Source organism: Lepisosteus platostomus, chromosome 3, assembly GCF_059453375.1.
Source record: "Lepisosteus platostomus isolate fLepPlt1 chromosome 3, fLepPlt1.hap1, whole genome shotgun sequence".
Lineage (NCBI taxonomy): Eukaryota > Metazoa > Chordata > Actinopteri > Semionotiformes > Lepisosteidae > Lepisosteus > Lepisosteus platostomus.
In genome coordinates this window covers 42,815,531-42,838,740 of record NC_142613.1, presented here as the reverse complement: position 1 = coordinate 42,838,740, position 23,210 = coordinate 42,815,531, and the positions used below count along the sequence as shown (strand labels likewise).

The 23,210-nt window shown below is 43.7% G+C and overlaps 1 protein-coding gene and 1 long non-coding RNA gene across 4 annotated transcripts; one reads left to right on the top strand and one right to left on the bottom strand.

Annotated features, from left to right (window-relative positions):
- The first annotated feature begins 756 nt into the window (after window positions 1–756).
- Window positions 757–16,687, top strand: LOC148674907 (uncharacterized). The gene is made up of 3 exons (XR_015935414.1): window positions 757–1,217; window positions 2,407–2,463; window positions 16,540–16,687. It is a non-coding gene; the product is annotated as an uncharacterized LOC148674907 (long non-coding RNA).
- LOC148674906 (GTPase IMAP family member 9-like) lies at window positions 12,488–23,210 on the bottom strand. Of its 3 annotated transcripts, XM_088625664.1 has the most exons (4): window positions 23,032–23,197; window positions 21,626–21,733; window positions 19,059–19,985; window positions 12,488–15,597 (listed from the first exon to the last, which is right to left on the bottom strand). In XM_088625664.1, the coding sequence occupies exons 2-4, from the start codon at window positions 21,708–21,710 to the stop codon at window positions 15,542–15,544; spliced, it is 1,068 nt and encodes a 355-aa protein (XP_088481790.1). In that variant the 5' UTR covers window positions 21,711–21,733; window positions 23,032–23,197; the 3' UTR covers window positions 12,488–15,541. The 3 variants fall into 3 exon arrangements, with proteins under 3 accessions (XP_088481790.1, XP_088481791.1, XP_088481789.1); XM_088625665.1 differs by lacking the exon at window positions 21,626–21,733 and having other exon boundaries at window positions 23,032–23,210; XM_088625663.1 differs by lacking the exon at window positions 23,032–23,197 and having other exon boundaries at window positions 21,626–22,217.

Here is a 23,210-nt window from a genome sequence, read left to right as displayed (position 1 = left end):
ACGCACACACACACACAGATTCAATACACAAGATACATTTATTGAACGTAAATTGTGCGCCAAACATATACATATATCAGTCTGATAACTGCTTGTTTTATTTCAGTCAAAACGTGATGGATTTCTTACATTTCATCACAATTAAGTTTAGTATCCATTAGTAACAACAAAGGATTTTACTAGAAATACATATTTCCCTCTAATCTTAATAAGACTGAAACTAAATTGAAATCTTAACTAAAACTCCTTGAATACACAATGATCTATTCTAAAACTTTTGTGATTAAACTGGACCTTTCTAGGAAAGTTTACAATCTATTACTGATAATGCACAGAATCTGCCGTTTATACAGCAAGGCAGAATTATTTTCATGGCCGTAGATAAGTTATCTTTTAAACCCCTTACCGAAAGTTCCGGATGCCAGCATCTGTCTTGAATTTCAGCATGGTTATAACACCCTCAAGTTAAGCTTGTATTGTGAAAAATATAAAAGCAAAAGGAAAAACCTCCTAAAGTATTAGAAAACTATCACCCTTACTTTGAAGATTCAAAGAAATGTCCAAAGTATTTGTCACAATCGCTACTCCTCCTCTTAAGGGCCCTCCACCCCTTCCTCGTTCTTCCTCGTTCTACCTCATTCCCCACACCTGTTCCTTATTCCAGCCCCTCTTTAGTTCCACCTTAAAAACCAGACGTAGACGTCACCCGAGGTTCCTCATTGAATCGCGTTTCATCAGAGCCCGGGTCCTGCTGTGGCTGGCTCCTTTATGCTTTTTACTTTCTGTTCCTGATTCCCCTCTGCGGTTCCGACCTGGTTCCTGTTCCTATTCCCCCCCCCCGGGATGGATCGCCTGGCCATGGACTTCTGCCTTTGTTTCCGATTACCCGTTTGGATTTCCTATATGGATTGTTTGCCCCGGACTCACTTCCCCATGGACACCTGCACTCCTTGGACACGCCCCCTTGTCTCCATCCCTTCGCCTGCATGATTTTATTCCTACTGTGTTTTCACCAACCGGATCGTGTTGTCTGCATAAGGCCCGGAAAGAACTGCTACGTGACAGTATTGTAACAGTTTTGGGTTCGACGAGGATGGACTCAGTGACCCAGACACTGGTTGAGTAAAGAAAACAGCGCTTTAATTAAACAGCCAGCTGGTACAGCCAGCACAGCACTCCCGCTACCACGCGTCAGCAGAGCAGAAGACAGACTGACGGTGAGAGAGAACGAGCAAGCACCAGAGAGGAAGAGAGCAACACTACTCTATTCGGGTAGCTACACGGGGATAGGGTGGCGATTGGATACAAGTATAACAGGGGTGCGAAACCAGGGAACTATTTACAAGAATGTGGGCGATCTCATCACACTGTACACCCGTCTCAACCAATTTTATTAAGCTCTCTCTTGTAGCCTGTATGTGCGTGTACAGTACATGTCTAAATCATCTTCTCCCTAAGAGGTATGCAGTTACAGTAACAAATTTCAGTGATGCTTTGAGGATATGGCCAGCAGCCATATCGCCCTGCAACTCTCTGAAGCTAAGTAGATGTGAGCCCGGACACCTGGATGGTAGACCTCCTTGGAAAGCTAAGGTTGCTGCTGAAAGTGATATTAGGAGCCAGTAGGGGGCACTCACCCTTGCAGTCTGTGTGGATCCTAATGTCCCAGTATAGTGACGGATACCATACTGTAAAAAGGTGCTATCCTTTAAACACATAAAACTGAGGTCCTGTCTCTCTGTGGTCATTAAATATCCCAGGGTGTTTTTTTTTTTTTAAAGTAGTAGCAGTCTTACCCCAGCATCCTAGCCAAATGTCTCACTGTTCTTCACCAATGATGGCCTCTTAGTAATCCCCATCTATGAATTGGCTTCATCACTCTGTTATCCTCCCCACTTATACCTGGTGAGCATACTGGATCACTATAACTGCCATCACATCATCCAGCTGGGTGCTGCACATTGGTGGTGGTGGTGGAGGGGAGTCCCCATTATTTGTAAAATGTTTTGAGTGGAGTGTCCAGAAAACCACAATATAAGTGCAAGGAATTCTTCTTAAAATAGTATATTGCAGTTTGTTTAGCTTCTTCTTATCGCATAATGCAGCTACTTTAGTTACACACACACACACACAGATACCTCTTTAGGGTTGTATATATGAATGACATAATTAAAAGTAAAATAAGTTGTATTTCAATTAGTCCATTACTCTAAATGTGTATGGTGGCTGTTATTGTTTATTGGTAATACATTTTGTAGGTGCAGTGTAAAGTGCACTAATTCTGTAGCTGAGTCACTAAGGAGTTGTTGGTGCTTGAGTGCAGGAGCAACCAGCAACTCTCCCAGTTTTCTTAAACTCTCTCTGGTAGGCTGCGTGTGCATTCTTAAATAATATTCTGCTTAATAGGTGTTGAGGCAAGACTGAAGAATCATCATGGGAGCAAGAACCAACTGCTCTGCAAAGGTTAGAAAAGAAAAGTGCCAGACTGTCACATTACTTGCTTTTTCTTACGTAAGATTAAAGTTCAGAGACTATTGCATGAAAGGTGGATACCTGGACTTTCTGTGCATCTGGAATTCTCCAGTAAATGAACTATGCTATTGTAGTAATAATAATAAAAAAACTTTATTTTATATAGCGCCTTTAAAGGTGGCTTCTCAAAACGCTTTACAGGGTGACAATAACAATAAATGAGAAGATTTCACAAGACAGGACACAATTATAATTACATCAATAATAGAGGAGACCGTGGAAGGTGGTATTAAGAAGAGCCAAGGGGTGAAGAATGGAACCAGTTAAATAAAGGCTTTTCTGAAGAAGAAGGTTTTGAGTCTAGATTTGAAGGAGTTTAGAGAAGGTGACTCTCTAATATCCTTGGGCAAAGAGTTCCAGAGCTTGGGGGCATAGCAGGAGAAGGCCCTGTCGCCCATACAATGTAGACGGGCTTGGGGGACAGTAAGGATGGCAGAATTTGAAGAGCGGAGGTTGCGAGGTGGGGAGTAGGGCGATTAAAAGTTCAGACCGGTATTGAGGTGTCAAGCCATGTAAAGCCTTATAGGTGAGCATGAGGATTTTAAAGTCTACGCGGAATTTGACCGGAAGCCAATGCAAGGTCTCTAGGATAGGAGTAATGTGCTCACTTGCACTAGACCTGGTCAGGATTCTGGCTGCTGAATTTTGGACATACTGCAGCTTGTTCAGGGTAGATTTAGATACCCCAGGGAGTAGAGCATTGCAGTAGTCAATTTGAGAGAGAACAAATATGTTGATCAGCTTTTCAGCCACAGTTAATGATAGCATAGGGCGTAATCTTGTGATATTTCTAAGGTGGAAAAAAAGATGTTTTGACATTATGCTGTACATGTGGGTGGAATGTTAAGCCAGAATCGAATATAAATAGAATAGAATATATTTTCAATTTAGATTGAGGCTCAAGTACAGAGCCATCTACAGACAGGGTTACAGGACTGGCTTTACGAAGTTGATGGGGGGGGTACTGAATGGAGTTTTTTTTTTTTTGGTTGTGTGCAATAGTAAAAGGTAGAAAGGTTTAGTGTGTATATCGATTATTTATATGCCAGGATCTAGATCTACCCAGCAATTCACAATTGGCAACCCACTGAAGCTAAACAGGTGTGAGCCTGGTCAGTACTGGATGGGAGACCTCCTGGAAAAAACTAAGGTTGCTGCTGGAAGAGGTGTTAGTGGGGCCAGCAGGGGGTGCTCACCTGCAGTCTATGTGGGTCCTAATGCCCCAGTATAGTGATGGGGACACTATAATGTTAAAAGGTTCCGTCCTTCAGATGAGATGTTAAATTGAGGTCCTGACTTTCTGTGGTCATTAAAAATCTCAGGGTGTCTCTTGAAAAGAGTAGGAGTGTCGACCCGGCTGGCATCCTGGCCAAATGTCACATTGGCCTTTACCAATCATGGCCTCCTAATAACCCCCATCTATGAATTGGCTTCTTCACTCTGTTCTCCTCCCCACTGATAGCTGGTGAGCATTCTGGCTCATTATGGCTGCCATTGTATCATCCAGGTGGATGCTGCATATTGGTGATGCTCGAGAGGATCCCCATTACCTGTAAAGTGCTTTAAGTGGAGTGTCCAGAAAAACACTACAGTACATACTGTAAATGTAAGGAATTATTATATGTACGTTATTCTGTTCAGTGACTAGTCCTACTCATAATGAGTAAGAAAACACATAGAACTATTGTGTAATTTGTCTTTGATTTACTTTAATTCACAATTTGTAAAATTGGATTTACAGGGAAAATTGTCAGGAAGTGTCAGATTGAGGTGGCAGTGACAGCATTACTGTTAGAGCACAAGTAGCTCATAATGGTTCTGGCCCCACTTGGAAATGTATTCAGTTGGATAAGTGCAATTCAGCAGCAAACAGCAGGGTCTTGCCAAGCCCTAGTAATGCCAGAGCTTTAGCCCGTGTAATTGCAGATAAGGCAGAAATTGAAGAGCTGGACACTTTCTATAATGTAAGTCCACCTTGAATCTGCTAGTCTTAAAACGGCTTGCTGAACATCAAAATCCTAGTACAGAGCAATTGACATCAAGTGCAAATGCCAGAGCAATTCCTCTGTTTCTGTAACATCCCCCACTAATACAGATGGGAACATTACCTTTGGTGCTATAGGTATTCAGGGCGCTGCTACTGTACCTTATCAGTGTTTTGCTGCCTCCAGCTGAGGTGCAAAAGGTAGTAGTAGAACACATTGTGATGCACAATTCTAAAATGTATGTGCCCATCCAGCATAAACTGCAGGTGTTCTCTGGTGAGTCACTGAAGCACTCTAATAAGGTTCAGTTTCTGAGTGTTGAGTGTTAAACAAGTGATTAATGATACAAGCCTTTCTGAGAACCAACAATGGCAATTTCTGCTGGACAGCTTGTTTTCTCTTGCTCTTAATGAAGCGTCAAGTATTGGTAAGATTGCCGCTCCAGGTGTGTATTAAAGTTAAAAGTATAATTTAATGTACAATGAGAATGTTCCCCTCCTGGTGGTACTTAGGCAGCTCATCCAAGATTGTGCATGGCCCTTTTTCTTATAGTTCATCAGATCCTTACCCTTTCAAGCTGAGTTGGTGTAACAAACCACCCACAAGCATGCACATGCTCCCACATTTCCAGGAGCTCTAGTCTCTCTAAATGCCCACGCACCAATTAACACCACACTCTATTTAAACCCTCACTCTCCTCTTTTACCTTGCTCACTATTGAGGTTTCCTCCTTGAGCTCAGTTGTTACTTGTTACTTGTCCCAGCGTTTGTTCTACTACTCTTCTGGCTTTTGACTCCTTGCTCTCGTTCTATACCACGACTTTGCCTCTCGTTTTTGTTTTTGTACTTCACCTCCTTGGAACCCTTCTGGCTTTTGACTCCTACTCTTACTACGGATAATCCGTGTACGTACATTCCAGGTGGAAATGAACATTGAGGTACAGTACTGGGGGTTTAACAGTTTAACAATTACAGTGACACACACAACAAACATAAATAAAACAAACATACAACACAAGTTTCTCTGTACAAGAGTTTACAGACAAAGCATTTAAAAAAACTTATGCCTAGACCACCCAGAAAAACCCCAGATTGCTACCAAGTATTCAACTCTTAAATAATGCTTGCATACAGCAGGTCATAATAAGGATTAGCTGCCTTCTATTTTAAATGCAATACAATCTGTGGTTCTCTCTCTCTCTCTCAGGTGCTTTATTAGCATGACCGATGGGTACAATTAGTGTTGCCAAAGCAAATAAAAATAATCAAATTAACATGGAACAAAACAAAAAATAGAAGTAAAATAAAACCTACAGACATTTACAACAAAGACATATTATGAAAAATTGACATATACTGTAGGCGGCTGGAGCATTATTGGGAGACAGACTCACTGTTCCTCAGGCTGTGACAGGAGATCACATACTGGGCTGCCAGATCAACTGAGTTCCCTCCTCCCTCTCCCAGTAGGATTGGGACCCGTTGTGACTCTGGCAGGTGTGGGAACTCTGGGATTAGATTTCTGAATTTCGGGAAGAATGTTTCTCTAATCCCAGAGTATCTGTCACAGTGCAGTAGGAAGTGCACCTCTGTCTCTATTTCTCCCCACTGGCAGTGGGAGCCCAGCCTGTCCTCTCTGGGCAGCCAGGTCTGCCTGTGTCGCCCAGTTTCTATGGCCTGGCTGTGGTCACTGAGCCTGTACTTCGTCGGGGTCTGTTTTTGTTTAAATTTGATTTTGGTCAAATATTCAGCTAGTGTGTATTGTCTGTTTAGGGTTCTTTAGCATTCCAGTTTATGTTGTGTTTGTGTGTGTGTGTCCCAGTGTGTGAGATATTGCTGTTTGATCTGTGCTGTGATGTGGTTGAGTCTGGGTTGTGGTGCTCTAGCAGTACTGTCCTGAGGCTGGTTAGTGTCGGTGTGGCTCAGGTCGGTGAGCCTCAGGACCAGCTGGCTCAGGGGGCTCTGTTTTGGGCTCAGCTCTTGGCTCAGCAGGGCTTTGTGGTGGTAGCAACTTTGGTCGCTGTTTTTTAGGTGTAGCCAATACTTTAATAGTCTTTTCTGTATGTTTATCAATAGTGGGTACTGGCCTAATTCGGCCCTGCACCCGTTAGGAGTTTTTCTCTGCACACGGAGGATGTTTCTACAGATCTCCATGTGCAGAGTTTCTGTGGGGTATTTGTCCCATTGGGTGTAATCCTGGTCTGTGAGGGGACCCCACACTTCACTGCCGTATAGGGCAATGGGTTGGATAACACTTTCAAATATTTGGAGCCAGATTCTTGTTGGTGGGTTGATGTTGAAGAGCCTCCTTCTTATTGCGTAGAAAGCCCTGAGTGCCTTCACTGCCAGGTCAAAACTCCCGGAAGAGCTGATGGTGAGACCGAGATATGTGTAGCTGGATGTGTGCTCCAATGTGTTATGCAGTGTGAATTTGTACCTGTTTCCTTGAGGTCTGGCTTCTGGAAAACCATAACTCTGGTCTTGTCCAGATTGACTGTCAGTGCCCAGGTCTGACAGTACTGCTCCAGCAGTGCCAGGTTCTGCTGCAGCCCCTGTTCTGTGGGCGACAGCAGGACCAGGTCATCTGCGTAGAGCAGGAACTTGATTTCTGTGTCATGTAGTGTGAGACCAGGAGCTGCAGACTGCTCCAACATTCCTGCTAATTCGTTGATATAGATATTGAACAGTGTTGGGCTCAGGCTGCAGCCCTGTCTCACCCCGCGGCCTTGGGTGAAGAATTTAGTCCTTTTGTTTCCAATTTTCACTGCACATTTGCTCTCTGAATACATTGATTTAATTATGTCGTACACTTTGGCCCCTATGCCACTTTGGAGTAGTTTGTAAAGCAATCTCTCATGCCAAATTGAGTCAAATGCTTTTTTGAAATCAACAAAGCAGGCAAAAATTTTTCCTTTGTGTTTTTGGTGGACGTGTTTGTCTATCAGTGTGTGTAGGGTGTAAATGTGATCAGATGTGCGGTGATCTGGCAAGAAGCCAATCTGACTCTTGCTCAGGACATTGTGTTCGGTAAGGAAGGCCAATATTCGTGTGTTCAGGATACTGCAGAATACCTTCCCCAGGTTACTGTTCACACAGATGCCCCGGTAGTTGTTGGGATCGAGTTTATCTCCACTCTTATAGATGGGCTTGATCAGTCCTTGGTTCCAGGCCTCGGGGAAACATCCAGCTGTCATGATGAGATTGAGGAGTTTGAGCAGGGCTTATTGCAACTTTGGGCTGCTGTGTCTCAGCATCTCATTTATGACTCCATCATGGCCACAGGCTTTGCAGGGTCTGAGGGCCTGGAGTTTGTCCAGTAGCTCCTGCTCAGTGATTGGGGAGCCTAAGGGGTTTTGGTTGTCTTTGATAGCCAATTCCAAAATTGAGTTTTTCATAAATGGTGTTTTGGTCTGATTGATTTGTATTTGGGAGTTTTTCATAGAGATTTTCAAAGTATGTTTGCCAGATTGTTCCATTTTGGGTGGCCAATTCTTCTGGTTTTGATTTGTTTAAGTTGTTCCACTTCTCCCAGAAACAGTTCTGATTTAGTGACTCCTCAATTTCTGCAAGTTGTTTGTTTATGTATGTGTTTCTTTTCTTTTTCAGCGTGTGTTTGTAAAGTTTTACCATGGCGCAGATCTGTGTTGTGTGGTTGTCTGTGTTTTTCATTTGAGACTTTTCGTAGTGCATTTCTGATGTTTTTGCACTCCGTATCAAACCACTTTTCTTTTGCTTTTGTTTTTTGGTAGTTTTTTGATTTAGTTGTTTTTAGCTTAGATTTTGATACTAGTTTGTGGAATAGGTGATTTAGTTTCTGTGTGGCCAAGTTTATGCCTAGTTTGTTGGTTTGATACGGAGTGTTTAGGAATGTGTCCAACAGTGTCTGAATTTCGTCATGGCCCAGTGCAGTTTGGTATCTGTCTAGGTTGTCTGTGTCCCATCTGTATGCCTGGTTGAGGTCATACAGCTGGCTGGGCTGTGTCAGTGTGTCTCTGTGCTGGTGTGCTCTCTTCATGTAGAGTGTGATCTGGCTGTGGTTGGAGAGGGGAGTCTGTGGCCTGACAGTGAAGGTACTGATACAGGAGGGGTCCAAGTCGGTGATGGCGTAGTCCACCACACTGCTGCCCAGAGCTGAGCTGTAGGTGAACCTGCCTAGAGAGTTCCCTCTAGTCCTGCCATTGATGATGTACAGGCCCAGCCCTTGACAGCTGGAGCAGCTCGCGCCCGGTGCTGTTGACCATGGTGTCATGGCTGCACCTGTGTGAGGTGACCGGTGTGTGGTACAGAGGGGATTGTCTGAATATGTGAGTGTTTCCCTGTGAGCTGGTGTAGTCTGCCAGTGTGCCTGTTTGTGCATTGAGGTCACCACAGAGCAGCACGTTTCCCTGGCCCTGGAAGTGACCGATCTCCGTGTGGAGACTGGGGAGAATTCCCTCACTGTAGTAGGGGGATTCTGAGGGCGGGATGTAGACAGCACACAGGAAGACCTCATTTTCTGTACAGATGGTATTTCTTTTGATTTTAAGCCAAACTCGTGACTCTTCTTTCTTTACTAATTGTATGGAGTGACTGAGCTCCGCTCTGTACCACACAATGATCCCCCCAGAGTCTCTGCCCCGGGTGATTTGGGGTTTTTTGACCGAGGGCACCATGATCTCCTTGTAGCCTGGGGGATAGCGGGTAGCCAAGTCTCCCCGACACCATGTCTCCTGTAGGATCATGATGTCTGTCTCCTTTACATCCTTGATAAATTCAGGATCAGTGCTCTTCAGCCCAAATGCTGACAAGCCCAGACCCTGAATGTTCCACATACTTATCGTTAGAGATCTCATTGTTATCGTTTGAATTATCTTTGCAGTTTGTTATTGTTTTCTGGAACTGTATCAAATTAGTGTTGGACATTTACATCCTCAACAGAAACAAGTATTGTGCTGGGTTTTTGTCTGTCGCTGTGGGTGATGGAAGTTCAGCTCATAAGCCGGGTGCAGATGAGGTTCAGGAGCTGCTGGATTTCTTCCAGCTCCAAACCGATCGGGACCGCTGGTCTGGCCAGGGCTGCAGCGTAGCTGTGCAGGTGGGGCTCGGTCCGGCTCTGCTGTTGTGCTGGGTGGGGAGGGGTTGTAGTTCTGGTCCGGTTCAGCTGCTGGTCTGGGTGAGGGGCATGGGGTAGGGCGCTGATTCTGGTCCTGTTCGGTCGTTGGTCTGGGTTGGAGGGCTGTAGGGTGGTGCTGGTTCTGTTCTTTGTGGGTTGAGCTGGTCTGGGTTGGGGGTGTGGGTGCTGGGGCGTTCCTCTGGTAGTCCTCCTGTTTCTCTCTGGGGTGCTGTTTGGGTGTCTGCCCAGTGTGGTGTCTTTCAGAGTTTTTGTGAAGAGTCCAATGGTCTGTTTTTTTAGGTGTTTATGGTCGTGTAGATGCTGTGGTCCAAGGGTGGAGTGGTGGGCCAGGTAGACGTTTGGGAGCAGGGTGCAGCACCGTGAGATCTCGGCGTTGATTCTCTGGATGGTGTGGTGCTGCTCGTCCTGTCTCGGCAGCAGGGTGGAGATGACAATTCGGGCTCGAGGGAACTCCTGTATGGCCCTCTCTGCCACTCTCCTGATGGACTGGGCCACCTGCTCCCTCTGGGTCCTCAGGTCGTTGGTGCCGGTGTGGATGATGATGTGCTGAGGGGCTCCCAGTACCGACCTGGACAGCAGCTGCAGGGCCTTCTCTGTCGTCGGACACCAGAGCTTTGCTGTTTGTAATCCCGGGAAGAGCCTGTGCTCATCGATGTACCTCCCGTTGGAGTCGATGAGAAGGGCTACTTCCATGCGTCTGCCTCTGGTGTCCAGTCTGCTGGAGGGGCGCTGTGCTGCCGGGCGGGGGGCTGAGTGGGGGGATGCAGTGTGTGAGGTGGAGGTGTTGGGTGGGGCCGGGTGTGTATGTGTGGGTCATCCTGAGTGTTCGGCAAGGTGGATGTGCTTTTGGGCAGTGGAGTTGTGAGGGGATTTGGGGTGCCGGGGGGTGCAGTGGGTGTGGTGTTTGCTACGGTGGGGGTACTGGGTAAGTGGGGGTTGGTGGTGGGGGTTGTAGGAGTGTCAGGTTGTGTGGAGGTGGGTGTGTCTTTGCGGGTTGCGGGTGGGTGTTGTGTGTTGTGTGTTCTGGGTCTCAGGGCTGTTCTGTTGCAGTCCGGGCTGCAGTGGGAAGTAGTGAGTTTCCTCAGCTGGTCTTTGAGAGTCTTGCTTGTCCTCTCCGCGAGCTGCAGCTCCTCTCTCAGCTCTGCTGCTTCCGACTGCAGCTTACTGTTGTCCTGCAGCAGCTCCTCCATCTGTGCCCTGAGCTGTTTGTTGGAGGTTTTACATTCGTTCCTGTGTTTGTTAACCTCGTCTCTTAGCTGTTGTGCTGTCTGCCCCTCTGTGAGTCTCCCCAGCATCAGTTCCTTGAACTCAGTGTAGTCCAGCTCCAGAGCAGAGAGTTTCTCTCTCAGGAAGCGTGTTGTGCTGTGGTCACAGGGGGGTTGGTGTGGGCTGTGTGTGTTCGGGCGGTGTGATTCAGTGTTGCCGAGGGCTACACTCTTGCTGGGCTGTTCTGTGGCTGAGGCTGTGTTTGTGGGCTCCGAGTCAGGTGGAGCTGAACTCTCCGGTGTGGTGGGCATCAGGCTGCTGGGTCTCTCTCCTGTTTCTAGGGGAGGTTTCTCCAGGTCGGACTGTGTTTTAAGGTCTGTGAACTTTTCCTCGAAAAGCTCCAGAGCGGCCTCACTGCCCTGTATCATAACTGTACCATTGTGGTAGGTGTTGACAGTCAGGACAGTGTCTTCTACCTCGATGTCGCCCCCTATGGAGTTTTGCCTGCCTTTGCTGATGCCCCTTCTGGTGGTGTTTGTATAATTCTTACACATAGCTGTGTGCCAGGCATTCGGATGCTCAGTAAAAAAGAGCAGGTTGGTTTTTATGTGTTTTTCTCCTGCCTGGCAGTAGTCAGCGATGAGGGTCTCTGGGTTTTCCTTCATCCAGGAGTCTTTGTACTGTTTCCTGGTCTTAACGGTTTTCACATCCTCAGGGTACTGGAGTACTGTGCTGAGGGGGCAGGGCTGGTCCAGTGGGGCTGTGTTCTGCTCTGTACTCATCTTGCTTCTTTTAAATACAATGGGCCCAGGTGAGAAGAGCAAACAGACGGCCTGGCTCGGGCGTTTTGAATACAGTCAGCCCCCTGTTGCTTGGGAACAGGTTCTTCAACTTTGGCCTTTTGAGTGTAGTGGGCCCAAGTGGTATTTGGTTTAGTTTAAACTTTAAGGTAACTTTTTCTAAAGACTTTTTTTAACTTTTATCTAGCAAAGCAGTTCAATTTTTCGAGGCCTCTTCAAAAAAGGAGAAGAAAGAACGGGGCTTACCAGGTGTTTTTCGTGTTGATGGCTGAGTTCTTGGCTTCTCTTGATGCTGCTTGTATTTTCCCTTTCCTTCTTGTTTCCTTTGGTGTACTTTTTATTTCTTTCTTGTTTTCTTGTTTTAATTATTCTTTTTCTGTTTGTTCCTCTTCATCTCTTGAGGATTTTTCTTTTTGGAGTTTTTCCTCAGGTCCTTTATCCTCAGGTGTAGCTGTGTCTTATAGTTGATCTTCTGTTTTATAGATGTTTGCTTTGTTGATTTTTTTTTTTCCAATGGCAAATTATTTCTTAACTTCTGTGGTTTTCTTTAGTTTTTGTTAGATGTTGCCTTATTCCTAGACTATTTGTTCAGTTCCAGAAAACAAAATCTCAAAGAAATTAGGAGCTCATCTTCTCTCTCTCTCTCTCTCTCTCTCTCTCTCTCTCTCTCTCTCTCTCTCTCTCTCTCTCTCTCTCTCTCTCTCTCTCTCTCTCTCTCTCTCTCTCTCTCTCTCTCTCTCTCTCTCTCTCTCTCTCTCTCTCTCTCTCTCTCTCTCTCTCTCTCTCTCAAACCCAGATGCCATAAAATAAATTACAGCCTTTCTCCCCATTCTAAAAATGCACCCACAAAGTTCAAGTTCAGGTTCACGTTTATTTGTCATTCCAGCCATATACAGTGGAACGAAATATCGTTCCTCCTCCTCCACGGTGCAAATACAGGCAGGACAGACAGGACACCGACATAGACAGGATACACATAGAGCAGATAATGCAAATTACTAGTGAAATAATACAATATACACAAAACCCTGGGGGCATTTGAACCCTGTTTCTGGAATTGGGGTGAGAGCAAGTAGATTCCAGGGTGTTGAGAAGCCTGACAGCCAGTGGGAAGAAGCTGTTACAGAGTCTGGCTAAACTAGCCCATACACTGTGATATCTTTTCCCAGATGGTAGGAGGGCAAAGAGTTTATAGGAGAGGTGGGAGAGGTCATCTTCTATACTGGAGGCCCTGTGTAAGCAGCGTTTGTGATAGGTGACAGAAATGGAAGGAAGGGAGGCTCCAATGATCTTTTCAGCTGTTTCCACAATTCGTTGCAGGGTCTTGCAGTCTGAAGCATTGCAATTCCCAAACCAAACAGTGATCCAGCTGGGCAAGGTGCTCTCAATGGTGCTTCTGTAGAAAGTGGTAAGAATGGGCAGGGGAAGGTTTGCCCTCCTCAGTCGCTGCAGGAAATAGAGACGCTGCTGTACTTTCTTGGCTAGGGAGGTGGTATTGAGGAACCAAGTGAGGTCATCTGTAATGTATACACCAAGAAACTTAGTGCTTCTAACTGTCTCCACAGTTATGTACAGTGGAGATTGATCAGTGTGGGCCCTCCTGAAGTCAATGATTATCTCTTTTGTTTTGTTTACATTAAGAGACAGGTTGTTGTTTGTGCACCAGTCCACTAGTTGCTCCACCTCCTCTCTGTATGATGACTTATCGTTGTTGCTAATGAGGCCCTCCACTGTCGTGTCATCAGCAAACTTGATGATGCAGTTTGAACTGTGCTTGGCAGTTCAGTCATGAGTCATCAATGTGAACAGCAGTGGACTGAGCACACAGCCCTGGGGGATTCTGGTGCTCATTGTGAGGGTGCTGGAGATGTTATTACTGAAAGAGGTCCAAAGGGGTAGGGAGTCTGGACTTGATGTGGCTCATGACTAGCCTCTCGAAGCACTTCATGATAATTGGAGTGAGTGCCATGGGGCGATAGTCATTGAGGCAGGACACGGCTGACTTTGGCACTGGCATAATGATGGTGGAATTAAAGCATATGGGAATGACCGACTAGCACAAGGAGATATTAAAAATATCGGTGAGGACGTCGGCTAGCTGTACTGCACATTCCTTGAGCACGCGACCAGGTATATTATCGGGTCAAGAAACCTTACGTGGATTAACTTTGGCTAGTGTCCTCCTTATATCAGCTGCAGACAGGCAAAGCACCTCATCGTTGGGAGGAAGTGTGGTTTTCCTTGCGGGCACAACATTTATTGCTTCAAATCGTGCATAGAAGTTGTACAGCACATCTGGGAGGGAGACATCACTGTCACTGACATGTGGGGGAGTCCTGTAATCAGATATGGTCTGGATGCCCTGCCACATGCACCGCGTGTCTCTGGTGTCCAGGAAGTGGCCATGGATTTTTCGTGCATAGGTGCGCTTTGCCTCCCTGATGGCACAGGACAGGTTGGCCCTCACATTCCTGAGGGCTGCCTTGTCAACTGATCTGAATGCAACATCACGGGTTCTTAACAGTACACAGACTTCTGCAGTCAGCCATGGCTTATGGTTGGCCCATGTGATAGTGGATTTGGAAATAGTGACATCTATAAACTTACTGATGTAGCCAGTCCCAGATGCTGCATACTCCTCTAAATTGATGAGATGCTCATAGGTTGCAGCCTGCCTGAACATATTCCAGTCTGTGTGCTCAAAACAGTCCTGTAATGCTGAGATGGCTCCATCTGGCCATACTCTGATTTGTTTCACAACCGGTTTGGCACGATTGAGCAGCGGTCTGTATGCTGGGATTATCATAACAGAGATGTGGTCAGAGTAGCCAGGTGGGGGTGGGGAACAGCCTTGTATGCGTCACTGATGTTTGTATAAACTAAGTCTAGTGTTGAAAAGTTAACATTGATAAAATTTATGGAGAACTGACTTAAGTGTGTGATTGAAGGCGCCGGCAGCAATGACAAAGACGTCAGGATGAGCAGTTTGCAGATGGCTGATGGCCACGAAAAGGACTCGTAGAACCTCTTTTCCTGCGCTGGGCAGGATGTACACAGCCACAAAAATAACCATAGTAAATTTCCTTGGTAAATAGTAGGGCCGACACTTAACCATAATAAATTCCACTAGCGGTGAGCAGTAACTAGAGACGACTGCAGCATTTCTGCACCATTTTTTGTTTGTATATAACACACAAACCACCTCAGAGAGACTTACCGGTCTCTGAAACTTTCCTGTCCAAGCGGAAGGAAGTCAGTCCATCTAGCTGAATGGCTGTATCCAATATATTGTCCTTTAGCCATTTTTAGGTAAAAATAAAGACACAGCATTCCTTCATCTCTTGCTGAGCAGCCCGTTGCAATCTTAGGTAGTCCAGCTTGTTCTCCAGAGAACGGACGTTGGAAAGAAATATTGACGGGTGAGTTGGTCTGTTAGGGTTAGCTTTCCAAGAGGAAAGGTCGTTTTTTATCTGAGGTATTCTTTACTTAGATCTTAAATCTGAATACTACAAAGTGAAAGAGAACCTATCTTTCTAGTGTGGAAAATGCATCCAGGAGCCAGGAGAGACCATTTTTACTCAGAGATTCTCTGTACAGGAAAGCAGACTTTCCTATAAACAACAGAAAGTTCACTCTGTTCCCTAACATTAATCTGGACAAGGACTTGCCATCTCTCTTGTCCCATTTCTGTGTTCATCTTCTCTCCTTCTCTGTCTTTTATGATTCTCTCCTTCAACAGTCTTCTCTGGACAGTTGATGACTCTTACGGAGTTACAAACTTAATTATCCAAGGTAAAGTAAATGATTCCTTTGATCAGTGTGTCGCAGACCCTCTATAACTCGGCAAGATCATTAATAGATTCCATGTTCTTTTCTTGATCTATCCCACTTCACTTATCTTCAGATTAATAATGGACTGGGGTTTCCTCTGTGCTTTTCCCTGGATCTGCATCTCCACTCACTGCAAAATGTCAGAAAAGCTGCATGTTTATATGAATTGCATGTGTTAACTGCATGATACCACTGACATTGCTGTGTGCTATTGGACTTCAGATACTTATATAATTAGTGTACTTTGTCTTAGAAAGGGGTTGTCCCTAACTTGGGGCTTGGAGGTGGCTCAAATATGCTAAAGGGAGTATTGAGTTCTTTGTTAAGCAGATACCAAATTGAATGAAGACAACTTAACGGAAAGTAATTTCCCAGAAGGTGGCCCACAGTTGACATAGGTTCTACACAAGTGCACAGCCACAGGTGTGATTGGTCAGAATCCAAGAGCAAGAGACTGGAGAGTTCTAGAGAAGCCCAAAGAGACCCTACTGTACAGGGATCTAGCACTTCAGACAACGGAGGAAAAGTGAAAGGGGAAAAGGTGATAATTAAATAATGACATATTGGCTGATGGAGCTTGGATAGGCCAAGACAGTTGGCAAGCAAAACAAAAGTTTAACTCCCAACTATCCAGGGAAAAGCTGGCTCACTGCACCTTGAGCAGAAAAAAAAGGCTTGCATAACACAGCGCCATCCTGAAGAGAATCTGTATGCCAAAGTCCACTAAATGCAGTCAGGGAGGTTGGATCTCTGGGATGTTGCTCACTTGGCTTCAGAATGGATTCCTAAGGCTGAGGTCCTAAGAAAGAGGCCACACATAGCTGGCAGACAGCCCTCTAGAATTGCCCAGCCTGTGGGCAGGCAGACTACAGTAGCAGACTGATGCGAAGGGAAGGATGTGTATGGGAAAACCTGGTGCAGGACAGGGATGAGCCACAAGCGACCACAGCTGTGCTTTGTCCAGTAGGCTTTCTGTATGGAGGAGTCATCTCCTCAGAGGAAACGAATGGATGCAGATGAACTGGAGACCCAAGCGCCATTTTAACCATCCCGTCTTCTGGTTCCCTTTCAGCTATTGGAAGCCTCCAGGTACTGTAGCACAGCTACAGACAGAGCTCCCAGATGGAGCCTGAGAGAACTGGACTAAGACTAAGACTAAGCATGAGGCTGAGGCAGCCTGAGATGAGCTCCTGGTATCAGATGGAATGAAGACTTTCCACAGTGAGTTCCTGATAGGATAGTGTAGGAGTTTTGCTATAGTCTTATCCTCAGTAGCTACTGTCATGGTAATAATAAAATAGGCTACTAGCCACCTCTTACTTGCAATCATTCTTACAGTGCCTTGCGAAATATTCGGCCCCCTTGAACTTTTCAACCACATTTCAGGCTTCAAACATAAAGATATAAATTTTTTATTTTATGTGAAGAATCACCAACAAGTGGGACACAATTGTGAAGTGGAACGAAATCTATTGGATTTTTGAAACTTTTTTAACTAATAAAAAAATGAAAAGTGGGGCGTGCAAAATTATTCGGCCCCCTTGCGTTAATACTTTGTAGAGCCACCTTTTGCTGCGATTACAGCTGCAAGTCGCTTGGGGTATGTCTCTATCAGTTTTGCACATCGAGAGACTGAAATTCTTGCCCATTCTTCCTTGCAAAACAGCTCGAGCTCAGTGAGGTTGGATGGAGAGCGTTTGTGAACAGCAGTTTTCAGCTCTTTCCACAGATTCTCGATTGGATTCAGGTCTGGACTTTGACTTGGCCATTCAAACACCTGGATACGTTTATTTGTGAACCATTCCTTTGTAGATTTTGCTGTATGTTTGGGATCATTGTCTTGTTGGAAGATAAATCTCCGTCCCAGTTTCAGGTCTTTTGCAGACTCCAACAGGTTTTCATCCAGAATGGTCCTGTATTTGGCTGCATCCATCTTCCCCTCAATTTTAACCATCTTCCCTGTCCCTGCTGAAGAAAAGCAGGCCCAAACCATGATGCTGCCACCACCATGTTTGACAGTGGGGATGGTGTGTTGAGGGTGATGAGCTGTGTTGCTTTTACGCCAAACATATCGTTTTGCATTGTGGCCAAAAAGTTCGATTTTGGTTTCATCTGACCAGAGCACCTTCTTCCACATGTTTGGGGTGTCTCCCAGGTGGCTTGTGGCAAACTTTAGACGAGACTTTTTATGGATATCTTTGAGAAATGGCTTTCTTCTTGCCACTCTTCCATAAAGGCCAGATTTGTGCAGTGTAAGACTGATTGTTGTCCTATGGACAGACTCTCCCACCTCAGCTGTAGTTCTCTGCAGTTCATCCAGAGTGATCATGGGCCTCTTGGCTGCATCTCTGATCAGTCTTCTCCTTGTCTGAGCTGAAAGTTTAGAGGGACGGCCAGGTCTTGGTAGATTTGCAGTGGTCTGATACTCCTTCCATTTCAAGATGATCGCTTGCACAGTGCTCCTTGGGATGTTTGAAGCTTGGGAAATCTTTTTGTATCCAAATCCGGCTTTAAACTTCTCCACAACAGTATTACGGACCTGCCTGGTGTGTTCCTTGGTCTTCATGATGCTCTCTGCGCTTTCAACAGAACCTTGAGACTATCACAGAGCAGGTGCATTTATACAGAGACTTGATTACACACAGGTGGATTCTATTTATCACCATCAGTCATTTAGGACAACATTGGATCATTCAGAGATCCTCGCTGAACTTCTGGAGTGAGTTTGCTGCACTGAAAGTAAAGGGGCCGAATAATTTTGCACGCCCCACTTTTCATTTTTTTATTAGTTAAAAAAGTTTCAAAAATCCAATAGATTTCGTTCCACTTCACAATTGTGTCCCACTTGTTGGTGATTCTTCACATAAAATAAAAAATGTATATCTTTATGTTTGAAGCCTGAAATGTGGCAAAAGGTTGAAAAGTTCAAGGGGGCCGAATACTTTCGCAAGGCACTGTATGTTCCTTTATTAGGGAATGGAGCTGTTTTTATATTTGTGAAACTTTCCTTTTTTGATTTTCCTGAGTTTCTTTATTGTTTATTCCCAGAGTTGTTTATTTAGATATATTTTTGGTACGGGCTAAAGTTTGTCTTCCTTTTATGATTGCTTTAGAAGGCTCATCTGTGTTGATTGTGCAAGAAGGCCTATCTGTTCTTAAAAAGTTTTATGTTGGGATGTAGAAGGAAATGTAGGATGTGATGAGACAAGACTTCCCTTAAACTGTAAATAGTTCTTTGCTTGATTAATACATACTTATGTAATGCCTATTTATTTATCCACCACCAAATTGTTCATGTATGATTAAAGAGACCATGTGACTTGGTATCCCTGAATGGTGGGAATGAGTTATTATTGTAATGATACAAACTAGTTGTACTCAAGCTGGTGTCAGGTCTAATAATATGCTGAGCTGAATGTTTGATTATTTCTTAACTCTTATTCTTATTTTGCTGTTAACCACCTCTAAAACACTAAGATATAAATACAAATTTAGGGTTCAAAATATGGTAACTCAAAATTAGCTATGTAAGTGAACACTATTCACAGATCGGCAACATACAGCAGTAACAAAAGAATTAATCACACCCACTTTTAGGGGGAATATTGTCCATGCTGTTCCTTCTCTTGATAGAATGTCTGGATGTCTCAACTTTTTTTTCAAGTTCCTTTTCCATCAGATTCTTTTCCTTTAATTCATGTTCTTTCCTATCACGTTCTTCCTGTAACTTCCTTTTCATCTCCTCTTCTCTCTTTCGTAATTCATCCTCATATCTATGTCTCAGCTCTCCTTCTATGGCTTTCTGTTTTTCTTCATATCTCAGCTTTATTTCCTCTTCCATCTCATCCTTTCTTTGTTCCAGCATCTCCTTCTGTTGTTGCAGTCTTCTTTCTACCTCTTGAAGGACCTCTTCACTTATAAAAGCTTCTCCTTCCTTTTCTGCTACCATCTCCTCTATTTTCTCTAGAAGAACTGTGACCTGAGCATGATCGCTTATATTCTTATTATTGAGAACATGATACCTGTTCCCACATTTTGCAACAAGCCCCTGGAGTCCCTCCCCTTCTTTCATAATATGCTGTTCAATGCTTAAGTCCCTCAATTTGTCCCCATAGATAAATAAAACTATTGTGTGTGTCCAGACTCTTTCACTGAGAAGATGCATGTGTTCCTCCACTGCCTTCCTGTGTGAGTCTTTGAATGAGACAACAGAAATTACCCATAGAAAGGCATGTGGTCCTGGGGAGCAGAGTGATACACTGCGCATAATCTCCTCCTTAATCTCTGAATTGACCTTTTCCGAATCCCACTCCCATCCTGGTGTGTCGATCAGAGTTACCAGCTTCCCTCTAATTTTGCCCTGCCTCTTCTCACCCAGAATTTCTCTCTCTGATTCAACCCCCTCTCCACCAAGGAGAGTGTTTATTGCAGAACTTTTCCCAGCCTGTTTCAATCCCAGCAGAACAACCTTCAGCTCTGAAACACTTTCCTCTTTTTCCATTCCTTGGATTCTTTCACCTGCCAGAACAAGACGAATTTGTCAATTCTTCTGTGGAAACTCAAAGAATGAATCGGAAGCATCCGCTGACAAAAAGTCCTAACAGAGCTAATAATGTAAAATCAGAGTATTGTGATTAGTTCACAGTGAGACCAAATGTAATCTCTTTTTTTCTTCACAATCATATTTATTTATTTAGTGGTACCAGTAGGGAGCACTTACCCCTGCTAGTCTGTGTGGGGTCCTAAGGCCCAGTATGGTGAAGGAGACACTATACTGTAAAAAAGGCTCCATCCTTCAGATGATTGGGGGAAAAAAAAAGTCTTGACACTCTGTGGTCATTAAAAAAACCCAGGGCATTTCCCAAAAACAGTTGGGCTGTTAACTCCAGTGTCCTGGCCAAATTTTCCCCCTGGCCTTTATCAATCATGGCCTACTAATAATCAATACTATTAACTGGTCTCATTACTCTGTTCTCCTCCACACAGATAGCTGATGTGTGGTGAGCTTATTGGCGCACTTAAGATGCTGTTGTATCGTCCAAGTGAGGGCCTATACATTGGTGGTGGAGGACTGTCCCCATTGCCTGTAAAGTGCTTTGAGTGTAGTGTCCAGAAAAGCACTATATAAGTGTAAGAATATATTTATTTGTTGTTGTTCATAAACTATGGATACATGGTAAATGGGAACTGCTGTGATAGAAATGGAAGCTTATGGAAAAGAAAGTTGTTAATGTTGACACATTGTTTCATCTTCTAGACAATTTGAAGAACCAACAAAAAACAAACAAAATGTTAGGATATACAGTATAGTAAAAAGTGTAAAGTTTAAAAAAGTGATCTTACAGTATGTGAAAATTGTACAATGCACAATTAGGATTTCTTTTCACATTATTTCTTTTTTAAGCTACTGTCATTACTTTTTATTATAGTAAATACTTCATATTTTTATTGATAATGTGTAAAAGCACCTTTTTGGAATAATCTTAACATTTAAAATTTGGTGATTTGATGGAAATTAATTTTCAAATGGGAAGTGATCCAATTATGTATCGGACCAATTCAATCACAGCCAATACTGTGAGATTTCATATATTTTACATATAGTGAATTTATGTATGGGCTGATTCTCAGTTTCAATGAATTTCACATTTATTAGTTTTTCTGATTGAGAAATTGTTATATATATATATTAAGCAGTTCTTAAACAGCAGAAGCAACAAATTGCTTTCAATCAACTTTAAAAGACAACACTATTCATGATTACTGCACGTATGAAAATCAAACTGCTTTTATAATTGGCAAAATATTTTTTTTTCTAATTTGAGAAGTGGTTCAGTGCTGTTACTTAAGTACATAACTACATTGTACTTAAGTACAAGTACACAACGAATTTTAACATTGATGTTAAAGTTGATGTTCAACTGTTTGTGTATATGGTGGGGAAAATAGCACTAAATTCTTGTCACAGAGTGACCACACACTTGCAAGTGACACATTCAATTATGGGAGTGCTGGACAGGCTGAAACTGGACCTGGAACACAGAGGCAGAGAGAAGAGACAAAGGGGAATAGAAGAAGAGACAATGTATGCACTGTGACATCTGGTCATCTGCATACAGTCAGTTCCCGAGGTAGCCCCCACTTGTTTGTCTGCTTACCACTGTGATCACCAGAACATCCCTGACACTCACTGAGGTCCTGGCCAAAAAGATGTACCTCAGCCACTGGAGGCCAGGGGCTCATGCTCTGTCTTCTTTACCCACCCACTTGTTGCAGGAAGCAAGGTTAGGGGAGAATAAGGAGCAAGTTTTTTTTTTAAGTTTGGACTGAATAGGGTGCTAAACACAATCAAAGGAATATGCAGAGTTTTATTTCTTCTTTTGGTGTGGCAGAAGACCGTTCACCAGGATTCCAAATAGCTGATTCAGGAAAGTGATGTTGTTGGAAGCTTTTTTTAGGAAAATCACAGAAAGAAATGGGACTGTGCAAAATGGGGCTTTTTTTCTGTCTTCTTCTTCAGGTATTTTGGAACTGGTCTGTGATGTTGTTTTGGCATGTGTATTGTGATACCTTATGGTGATTGCAAGTAGCACATTAAAATAAAAATAAAACCGGAATGAGTGAACATGCTTGTCCCGTCTGTTGGGGCATTAGTGGCTCTGGGGGATGTAACTGTGCAGGAAGAAGAGTCTTAGCACTTTTAAAATTGCTGTGTGGTAGAGATGTCTACAGGACCTGTACAGACATTAACAGAACGGCACACTGCAAAAAAAAAAAATGAATGCTATTTGCATGGCATTCCAATTTTCTTACACCTGAAAAATATTATTTTTAACTTACTTTTTTTCAGGCAACATAACTGGTCCATGACGTTATAGTTTTTCTTGTCTATTGAATGCTCTTTGAAGAGACTGTCAGATACGAATGGAAAGATGGGAGTGTGCTCATGCAGAGAGAGTGTGTAAGCAGGCAAAGCGAAAGAGTGATGTGAAATAGACTAAATGACAGCATTGTAGTGGGAAAATAGAGGATTAACATAGATATGTTAATAGTTAATTTTTTATCGTTTGACTCTGTTGCAATTTCTGGTTTTGGGGGTTGGTAACAGTTCCTCTCTGATTGTATTTTGTAGAGTCTTTACATATTTGTTAGCATATTGAATATGTGTTAGTACACTGAAAAACTTTTTATTGACAGCAGTGGATTCAAAAATTCATAAATGGGGGTAAAATTTGCCAGCTGGTGTAAATGTGCTAAAGACTGAAATTCAGCACTGAGTGCAGTTTTCCCACTTAAATATCAACATACTGTTATAACTCTAACTTACTGTAACTGTTTTGGAGTTATGTTAACTATTTCTAGTGAATAAACAATTTAAAGAAAGCAGCCAACGCAACAGAAAATGAAACTATTTTACACGTTGCAACTTCTTCCTAACCACATCAGCATCTTTCCGGGGAATGCAAGTTAAATATGACGGCTGGTAGTTGTTTGTTTAATGTCAGAGATACTGGTACTGGTACTTGGTACTGTATGCATAAAGAGACCAATAAAAGAAACTTACATGGGTCCTGGGTTGTGCTTCCCGATGCCATTTTTCTTCTCAAATGAATTTTCTGTGACACGTCAATTCCTATCCGTATATAATATAAGCAATAATGATTAAATAATGAATATGCGATTCCGTTTAAGGTTGCAGTCTAGAGGCTTGTCATTGGAGGCACGTAATCAGGAGGAGGGAAG